Source organism: Penicillium pulvis (genome assembly GCF_028828015.1).
Source record: "Penicillium pulvis strain IBT 33274 chromosome Unknown contig_3_segment0_segment0, whole genome shotgun sequence".
NCBI classification, from domain to species: domain Eukaryota; kingdom Fungi; phylum Ascomycota; class Eurotiomycetes; order Eurotiales; family Aspergillaceae; genus Penicillium; species Penicillium pulvis.
This window is the reverse complement of record NW_026643077.1, coordinates 1,162,299-1,173,161: the sequence shown is the minus strand read 5'-3', so window position 1 is coordinate 1,173,161 and position 10,863 is coordinate 1,162,299. Positions and strand designations below refer to the sequence as shown.

At 47.4% G+C, this 10,863-nt stretch overlaps 1 protein-coding gene across 1 annotated transcript; it reads right to left on the bottom strand.

The window, feature by feature from the left end:
* Window positions 1-7,836: 7,836 nt before the first annotated feature.
* N7503_006538 (uncharacterized protein) lies at window positions 7,837-9,322 on the bottom strand (the record flags this gene model as incomplete). The annotated part of the gene is made up of 2 exons (XM_057066085.1): window positions 7,837-9,106; window positions 9,162-9,322. The coding sequence occupies 2 exons, from the start codon at window positions 9,320-9,322 to the stop codon at window positions 7,837-7,839; spliced, it is 1,431 nt and encodes a 476-aa protein (XP_056921554.1).
* Between the last annotated feature and the right edge of the window lie 1,541 nt (window positions 9,323-10,863).

Below are 10,863 nucleotides of genomic sequence, written 5' to 3'. Positions count from 1 at the left end.
GCAGCGTATAACTCCCCCGTCCCGCCAGTGACCGTTAAGTCTTCCACTGACTCATCATTGCCTTCTTTCCTCCTATAGGCTACTCTGGACGGCTCGCGAGACCCCTACCACGGACCCTTTTAAACCAGGTCTAGAGACATAGAGGTTGATCTCGAGAGCCAGCTAGCTTAGATCGCCAGATTTATTTACTAATATACTACTATTAGTTCCCGCTTAGGAAAGCATTAGCCGCATAGTCACCGCCGATAGCAAATTTAATACTACAGAAAAAGAAGTACTATATAATAGTAGAATTCCCTATATCCATTAGTCGTACATTCGTAATTAATCTCTATTACTATAAGTGCTTCAAATCCACCCTCCCCGTGCACTAGCGCCTACGATCTTATCCACGATCAGTTTCTACTCAGTCTATCAGTCTCCCAAGTAAGAGTCATTAGCTACTCGATAGTTATAGTGAACGGCGCTAAGGGCCCAATAGCTAGGATTTAGTAGAAGGACCTAAACGCCCGGCTAATCGGGCAGATCGGCGCGGACCAGGCGTATTAGACCAGTTAGGAAGACGCAACCCTTCCGCCGCTAGCCACGGCGCAGCTACAGTAATTAAAGCGCTAGTATCGTGTTCTAACGAGTTCGTCTATTCAGCATTAGCGGCGCTTAGTGAATAAGCCCCTCGTGGCTAATATTTCGCGACAAAAGCTCCGTCGTACATACTATTCTCCAGTCAGTGATATTCGGCCTGCATTGGTTGATCGCGCTAGATATTACTTACTATTATAGGCATGACGTATGATATCTAGGCCGCTATGTCCTAAGCCATAGTTCCATACAGTCCAAGTAAGCCACAAACCTACATCCTCCGCAATGCAGAGTCACCTCGTTCTCATACTCTCCATGGCAGATATAGCATTTCTCGCGGCGTAAATTAGAGCTTTGGGGTGATCTATAGGTAAAACGTTTGAGCTTCAGAGCCTACGGCCCCGCCTTATTATTCACAATCATTAAGTAGGCGGGAGCCTCGTCTAATACCGACTAGGTCACCTGGTTCTCCCGAAGCATAGCTAGCGTGACCTATCGGTCTCTAGATAACGGACCGAGTTGCGAAGGCACTAAGATAGATAGGCCAGTAAATTCAACGCCATCTATTACGCGGGAGCGCGACTAACTCCGCCTTTTAGTCCGCCTTTTAGGATCGATGGCGGAGTATCTTATTAATCTAACTGGCCTCAGAGGGCGGCGAGTCGCGGGTTAAGACCGACACGTCTAGGGCTGATTCCAAATCGCGGCTTCATACCATCGCTACCTGACTAGATCGGCCTAGCGCAGCTAGTGCCATCTCGTGCAGAGGAATTCTACTACAATATCGCGCAACTTAAGCTAGAGATTGTTGACACTAAAGGGTCTCTCAGCGAGGGCGTCTAGCTTCTGGCGACCGCTCTTGAGAACCTCTTTTCTCACCGCGTTTTTGCACTAGTCGCCTTTTTACGTGATGCCATAATAGGCATTCCCGTGCTCAAAGGGCCCACTACCCATCTCACAGATCAAGAGCGGGTTCCACAACCACGAAGGATAGTCCATCTTCGGGAAGGCCAAAGTGTGTTCAAACTAGATAAAAAAAGAAATACAACTATCGAACTCAATAGTGAAGAACCGGTCATCGGTCATTGCGGTGGAACAGGCATTTATAGTCCTTCTCACCGATTGCTTAAATACATTATAGGAAGATCAATCCGCGCCAGCCGCATAACGGGCTAATTTTTGACCTTTCACGGAAGATAATGGCCCCTAGGAAACCATCCTAAGCTCCCAGAACCTAAGTAACGGCCTCTAGGAACCTGTCACGACACCCTAGGAATACTCTTACAGGACCCAGGAGCTTCATGTCCCCTAGAAACCAACCACCGTGATTCGGGAACTACACTACCCACTTTAAGAGCCCAATATCTGCATGTTAGACCAGAGAAGTCCATAAGGTATACACGATGGGTTGAGGATAAACGATGCGCGGACCACATGGTCCATCTAGGCTTACCGAGAAAGGTACTGTTCTTTTCCTTCCTCGCACAATTACGAGCTGCTTTAACGCTGAAATGCTCGCCCCTCATATATCCCCCATCAGCACTTTAAATTATAAATTTACTGCCATCCTTCTCAAGATTTGCCCATAACAGCATGTCATCGATTGTGCAAGCCGAAATGACTACATGGACCTATGATTGTGTGGAACTACCTCCGCTGGGCATATCTCTCCCTCTCGAACCATGTTTCGGCTGCATAAGTCGTCTGAGCCGAGTTTCAAGATTTCACCTATTTAGTATTCTTAGCTATCTTTTCCTTCGTGTGAATCGGCTCTAGATCAATAAGATGAGGATAGGTGGACCAAACCAGAAACACACGACTTGCGGACGCTCTCGTTGGCATTCAGCGCTCTGCCTGACCGATCACTTCGGTGGCTGCTGCGAATAGGGGTGACCATACACTTTCAAACTCCCCGCACTCATCATCAAATGGCCACTAAGCTCTGTGGACCGCCCCTTCTCCTATTTCTCGCACATTCGAAATCGGCTGCCGTGGCCATGTCTTGTCGCAGCCGCCAATATATTTGCAAGCACCTATTCGCGCTAGGAAAGGCGAAGAATACGCGAATCCCCAATGCTTAAGTTACAGTATTCGGGGACTCTAACAGTTCGGTTTTTTTGGGTGGGGGAGACCAAATATTTCAAAAAGCTTTTGAATGTACTTGGGGATTATCTACGCCTCTAGCACCTTGCAAGATCCCTCCATTACGATAACAGTTCCGTCAAGTACGCTGCTGATACGTTGCATTAATATGCTATGTACTGTGGCGATTAATGACAACGTGTAGCGTAGCGGGTGGGCGCAAGAAACGAAATTGCCGGTCCTGGAGTTAAGTTCAGCATCAATTGAGCCTTTATATGTACAGCGGTAGCCCATCAAGCGTCAGTCGCCCGCGGTAACCAGGATTGTAGTCAGCGCTCGTCTCGTCAAGAGTGCTAACATAACGATTGCGACCCTTACGTGTCCCGTGTGTCCTATAATGGGCGTTGAGGTTGTCGCGACGCGAGAACGCGCGGAGGCACTCAGGCACCCAACAGACGTAGGATCTGTCGCTATAGTGGCTCTCCAGATGACGCTGAAGATTCCCCTGACGCTTGAAACGCCTCCTGCAACCCGATTCCGTGCATTTAAAATAATATTGCCTCATATAATTCTGTGGAGCTTCGAGATCTGTGTCGATACCAAGCTGTTCGCTAGAGACGTGATTGTATGTCTGGCGAGGATCACAGCATAACAAACCACTATTCTTTCGACGGATCGTTCCTTGCGATCCTTTCGACAGAAATGCAGAGAAAGAGTCAAAATAAGCAGCTACAGGGGGATCATCAGCGAGCTGAAGATGTGGTATTTCATGCGTAAAGACCTGGGTTGGATCGATAGTCTGTGTCTCCAAAGAGTCGCGAGCTGACAGATACTGGACAATGTTGTACGTTGGCTCTGTGGCGGGTATTTGTTCAAGTTGACAGAAGGTTGGTCGCCAGAAGGAAAGACTGGAGGCCGGCTCAAAAGGATGTTGCTTTTCAATCGACATGGGGGCTTGACAAAGCGAGCGATCTGCAAGATTATAGATTGGGAGTACCTCGCCGTCGAGCCGCCCGAGGGGGGTTGAGGTGGGAAAGCGTTGGCCCATCTTGCAGCAAGCCCAAGGCAGGCTGTCAGCTGTTAAGCTTTGCAAAGATATTGCGTCATGACTTGTATTCACCCTAGAGCTGGGGCTAGTATCTGGCCAGAACGGTACGGCTTGTGTGTCATGAAGGGGCAAGGGAGTGGTAGTGGGAGCTGTATAGTTCGATCCAATATCCGATCCACAGAATGAAGGCTGAGGCTCTGGTGAGGAAGGGGATGGTATTTCGTATTCCCTGTATTGTTCCGCCATACCTCCTTTCTACTTTGATACGGTAGTAATTTAAAACAAAATCATTTGCGCACTCCGGAGAGGCGGCATTTGGGGTTTTACCCCCGACCCTGGACCATGATGCAGAGCACGCGGTGACCCTGGAACGGATAGCGCCGCAAACAAAATTGGCCATGACCGGCTCTTCCTTAGTGGCAAGACAAAATAAAGGAATGTTCGACCTGCGTCCCTAGGAGCTTTAGATTAGTCGAAACGACAACGCCTTTCATCCTTTTTATTGTAAGCCTTATACTTCATAGACCTAGCTTCATGTTGTACAATACATGTAAAATGGGGCCGCAAGATCTGAGCTCGACCGAGCCCGCATGTTCGCGGTCTTGGTCTTGTTTAACCATGTTTTTGCGGTTCTTGCAGCTGTCTCGCCCAGAGTAACAGCCTGTGGTGTACCCAAGTTAAATCAAATCAGGATCTTCACTGTCGTGAATCTACAGTAATCTCGTCAAGCTGTACGATCCGATGTCCACGGTTGCACAGTTTGACCACAATCTTCAATTCCTCGGCACATTTGGTTTCTTGATCGGTAATGTTTTGAACTATAATGGAGTTTTAATGAGGGCCTATGTGGATTATTTCAAACTCGATGTCCGAGTCGCTGCAGAAATATAGAAGCTTCGACCCCATGATCCTGCTCACTGCGTTACATGCTCAGAATGATTCATTAGCCTTGCGAGCCGGCCTGGGTCTGAATCGTGACGCTGTCTGGGGCTTCTCAATGATGAACGTTGCGTATCATTGTCATACTGTACCTCGTGTCTCGTGATAGTCACTGACGATCATGCGGTGCTCTGGCTTCAGGCTGATTCTCTGAAATATCTTAGCTTTCTATAGCCAGAAGTGTATTGTCCCCTTCAGAATTAAGACAATTGGTGTCAACACAACCCCAGGCTAGCAGGACTTGAATTGCCACATGATCGCCGGAAACTATGTACCGCCCGATGCAACAGTTGGTTCAAGTTATCTTTGGCTCTGGTACTAGCATTCACCTGAGGATTTGAGAGGAGAAGTTGCAAATTGTGATATTGCTCATGGTTGAACGCTACCAAAAGAGGGCACGGGACCCTGCAGCCCTGACCATGGAGGTCAATCTCCGGTAAATCCAGAAATCGCTTGACAAAGGAACCGCTGCCTCGTTTTATTGCAATAGTCAAGGCCGTTTCCTCGTCTCTATTGCGAAGGTTGACATTGATGGAATTCTAGGCTCAGTAGGAGGTCGACAGCAGCGAAGTCTCTTACCTCAACTGCCAGCATGACCGGAAGGGGGGGGGTGGGATTTGAGCCTCTCCATGTGGCATTGATATTTGCGCCGTACCTATTCAAGAAAATTTTTCACCTTGTCTCTCTTGTGGCAAGCCATTGCTCGGTATACAGGAGGTTGTGGCTCGCCAAGTAAGTGGTAAATGCTGTTTTCGATAAGACACGAATATGTTGTATGGCAGACAAGACATAGATGAATGATGTCCTTTTTGTCTATAAAGTCTCCAATTCAGTAAAGAAGCTCTGGAGGAAGCATCAAGAGTGACATGTTCTCAGCGGAGCATGGGAATGGCGAAGTGAGTGGCTGAACTGCGCGAAATATACCAAAGACGGGAGACGTGACTTTCGGTTGCCTGGCTCTGGGAGACATCGAATGAGGTCCAGTGGTGGGCTTCAGGGATTCGACAATACAATTTCCGGAACCTGGTGCTCGGTCCATGGAGCCGAAAGCTTATCTCAAATGAACTTGGATGCAGATAGCAAGTTATGAGAATCAATCAAAATGAACAGCAACTACTGTACTGTACATCACAGCCCAGATAGGTCTAGTCTAGGATCACGTTCAGAGAAATACAGCTATACGGCAAGTAGAATACAAAGGTACCGGTCCAATAGGTAATATCTTCAATCCATATGATTTCTCACAACCCTGCGAGGGCGGCCACCTATCTCGCGTGCACGGCACTGGTAAAAATGTTCAATTGTACAATCAGGTTTAGACAGACATTTTCAAGGCCACACCCAGCCTGACCTGATAGCCCAGTAACCTAATCAGCCCTCTCATCCTCAATGATTGCAGCGTTAAGCGCCCGATCTTTATCTTATTGTAGAAGGGGAGAAGGGGGGCCCTTCCACTGTGCTTTGATGCATTGTCCCCTAATCTGCCAATTCCCAAACATCCACGCTGAGACAATAAAGCAGAAGCTCAACAATACTGATGTATATGTTGTCACGAAGACACCCCCCCATCCAGGGTTTTTGCCAAAATACCAACAAGCCATCCCCACCAAGAATTCCACAATTGCCAAATCAAGCAGCGTCAGTGGTGCCCATGCGACGGCAAGCTCGAATCCCGTTATTCTTTTAGGGCCGTCAAATTGAAACAGTAACATAGTTGCCGCGACTGCAGCAATGACCGCAGTTATTACCGAACTGCAAAGACACCCCTCGGATAATTCCACAAATCGAGAATTCGTTGGATGAAATTCGCTGAAAGTCAAAGCGCCCACCGCAAGACAGCTAATGAGAGTTGCGAGGCCAACAAATAATTTGTAGAACTGGTTCATTCTCTGAACCACCGAGTTTGCCCCGGTTCCAGAAAACTCATCGCACTGCAGCGCCACCATATTGCTTTTCAAATTAGTCTTTTCATCTTTGATTAAGATTGTGATTACTGGACAATGCAAAATTTGTTGTTCGTTGGCATCGGTCGCGGCCACCAACCGTTGAAACAACGTGGTGTGGGTCAGGTCCGCTGTTTGGTGGAAATTGTCAATTTACACCGACCTCATGAAAGAGCCGTGCAGTGAACAGTAAAAAATTTTCGTTGGAGTACCACTAAGGAATAGTCGTTGCGGTCTTTAGAATTCTATACGGAACTTGGCACTTCGACTTATATCACCATGTCAGTGATTGGGTGCAGGCGATCCGGTGTAGCGAATGGGTGGATGGTCAAGCCAATCCTAGCGAACAACTGACCCCATTCTATCCATTTATATTTACCGTCGGCCACGGATAACTTGTACACCATGGATCGAAAACAGATTCACCACTTGCACACAGAAATTCTATCTCGAACCCTTCTTCGAACCCTACCATACCTAATACGGTTACTTTACCCCTGACCCCGTGTCTTGGCAGTATGTCAATACAAGCGTAAGAAACAACCCGGAAATAGATCTATATAGAGCTTGTAAATTACAGGCAATGCATGTGTCCGAAAAGGGGTGTTTGTTTGTGATAGGTATATATCCCATTGGGCGACTGCTTTTCATTTCTCCACTTTGGAGTAGCGAACTTAGTGCCGCCATTTTCAAGCCTTCATGTCAATTAAATGCCGGTCAGTACTTGCGTTCGAATTATTGTCTTATTTGTGAGTCTTGGCAATGGGGCTAAAGGATATATCATTCTATGGTACCTCTCCAGTCTCACATACCACATTATGATCGTAATTCATAGTAATAATATAGCTTAGGGTCTTGAGTTGAGAGGAGCCCTTTTCTCATATACACAGCCAGCCTACCTACTGCCGTCTTCCTCTTCCCCGCGCAGCCGTCTCTCCAGGTCGGATACAGCGCAAAGAGCCGTCAAAAGAATGTTTGAACACACCCGGGGTGGATATATTTACACTTGGCTACAAAACCCGTGATTAACTCCGAGTCACTGCATGAAAATTGAGCATTTGAATGGGATGAAGTTCAAAATGCTCCCTTCATTCGAGATCAAATACGTTAAATATGTCTAAGCAGCTAGATGATTCTTGGGATCCAGAGAAACAGCATTCGTCCAACAATCTGAGAACCTTTAAACTAGACAGAAACATTTGGAATGTTGCAAATGAAAGCCGAAATTATTGGGCTGAACCTCTCTTAGCCCGCTTGGACACGAACAAATCCATCTTCGCCCGGAATTGGCAATTTCTTCGCCTCCAATATCTTCGTTCTTTTCCTGATCATTTTGCGGGGGAGATTCCCCCAGTTGGCATACAAATCCCGGTGTGTCTCCGAAAGTGTACTCAGGCTTACTGGGACAGGTTCCGGTTCAATCTGGTACTCGAAGGGGGGTTGCTCGGGAGTGAACGGATTCTGGGCGGCGGGCTCATTGCTTGGAGGATGAGAATGGCTAGCGTCACCCTCGGCATTGAAGGAGTACTTCTGAACGAAACCCAAGTCTGAGTACTGGAATTTAGGAATAGCATGATATCGAAAAGGTTCTCCCTTGGTCTCCTCGACAGGCTGTTTCATAGCCACATCGGCGAGTGCTAGGTACTTCTGAGGCTCGTCGGCAGGTTCCTCGACGGACGCTTCAACCAACTCTTCCGCCTCTTCCAAAGAATCCTCAGGGGTTGCCTCAATAGGCTCCGATATAGCCTCCTCCGCGGACGCTTCAGCCAGCTCTTTCAGCTTGTCAGAAGAATAATGAGGGGGCGCATCGGCAGGTTCTTCCACAGGCTCCGCCATTGATGCTTCAACCAAATCTTCGAAACACTCTTCAGGGGATGCTTTGGTAGCATAATCAGCAATTGTTTTCTTTGATGCTTCAATGAACCGGTTCGCCTCGGTCAAACTCTCATGAGCAGTTTGTAATTCAGCGGATTGTAATCTGAACACCATTTTCATCACAGCAAGATCAAATCCATGGACCTTGCCAAGAACCTGGTAAAGTTCTTCGAGATTAGAATCCGACCCCTCAATCTTTAATTGACGCTGCAAACTTCTTTCGATATATTTTGGAAGCCAGTCTTCATCGTCCGGTAGTGCTGAAAACACGCCTCTCGTGGTTCGAAGCATGTCAGACATGGCAACCTCCTCACCAAAAAGCTCAATGTAGTGTTTAGCAAGAGCTTCTAGATCAAGGAGCTCATGAATCCTTGCTGCTTGGTACACTAAAACGGCTTTCCTATATTCTTCCGCTATACCAGAGGAGTCGAATGCGACAGGATCATCTATCGTCTGGTAGGTTCCTGTGTATAGGAAATTGACAAAAGTGTGCGCCACGTCTCCGCTAATATCTGATAGGGCGGTAGGGCTGGACATATAATGAGCCTCACGGAATCGTGGAATCTGACGGCAAAGGCGATCCGGGATGCTGAACATTTGGCTTCCAATGATAACATTGGTCGTTGATCCTTCATAAGGACTGTTAGAGGGTCAGTAAACATGGCAATATCAGGTTGAACCTTCCAGAAGCTTACGATTCAAGTGGTTGGTGATAGTCAATTTTCGATGATTTTTCAACCCAGGGTGGAGGCTCATCTGGAGGAGGACATTCGGGGTCTATCTCCGCCGCCATGGGTTCCATCGCTTCAACGGGCTCCGTCGCGGTCAGGGCTTTGTTAAATTTCTTTTTCACCATGATTATTTCTGAAAGTTCTGATAGTGACAAGTGGAGGAGAGAAAATTCTTCCCGTCCTTCAAATATAGAGGGTAAAATACCCTGGTCGGAAGATGAGGGGTAATGCAAGGATGAGTTGTTCAGCAGGGCGTTGAGACACGTCACACGTATATCATGGGATTGGTGCCATTATTGGTTTCTGAGCCTTCTGAGCCAGTCATCTGTGCCTTGAGTATAGCCCCAACAATGCGTCCTGGATTGATTTGTTGTCCAAGACTGATTTGTGATTATATTGTTGGGGTATCGTGTCTCTCAGCCCCAACGTTTGCGCTACCGACTGTACAAAGCATCCGTGACGTACGGGCTCACAGGTCTCGAACTAGTACTTGCCAAAGAACACATAAAATCCTTGAGGCAATGCCTGCCGAGAGCTGTCCTGGACTCGAGCAGGCTACTGAAGATCATTTCTCCAGAGCAGAGTTAATTCTTAGCCCCTCAAGCCATGCGTCTCAGCTTCATGCAGACTATTTGCTAGAGGACGTTTATTTGTACGAAGGGTGGGAAAATATTTTGCCCAAAATAGAGGAGAGTAAGAACAAGAAAACTCAATGCCAAGGGTCTGCCTGTGCCAGACAAAAGTGGCGTTATTTCGACTTTGGTGGTCTAAATTGGCTGGCCATTTGTCCTGATTCCTAACTATGAGTTATCCTCGCAACGACCCCTGGAGTATCCAGCCCTTACTATTCTTTGACTCTTTCCAACTGGCTTTTGGTCTATTAATATTACTGTCATGTACTAAATGATTGTTTGCACGACTATAGCCATATTCAATATTCATCATTAGTACAGCAACTCTTGTCTCCACATTGGGGTAGATGAAAGGGTTCCAGTCACTGAGGCGCACGTGGCAGAGGTCGATAACCACCCCTCCGTTTAATCACCCCCCTTTGAATTTAATCGTCTTTCTGCCAGATTCTTTTCGTTTCTGAAACCTTCCTCGGACGGTCCCTTGGAAGTGTTCCGCCTATGGACTCGACTTCGCACCCCTGGGCGCAGAGCAGGCTGTGAAACTGAATTCCCTCTAAAACAATAGTACAAGGCTGCGATCGATCGTGTACGTTGTCCGACGCAATCCTTAATCCTTCGAAGAGGAACTTGTGCCTTTGACCGATTGAAAGTTCACGGCGATTGCTTCTCTGCCCATTCAGATTGCCCCTGGAATACAGAAATTCACGGTCGCACAGTCGAGCGTGACAAAACAAGACAGACTACCTCAACTGTGAAATTTTGATGATCATCATTCTGTTCTCGATTATTCCAAAGCACATCTGAAATGCGAACCTTGATGAGATCAATCATCAAAGGATCTAATTATACAGTGGATTTCGAAAACAGTTTACCCCCCAGACACACACGTTTACTCTCCCAGAGACTCACTTTGGCGCCTAGTCCGGATCGCCCGTGCTCCAGATTCCCCCGCAGCCAATGATACGGTGTCTTACCTCCGAGAAGGGGCCTTATCTAGCCAGAATTAGCTTAGCGCAATCTTAGTGAGGGGCTGG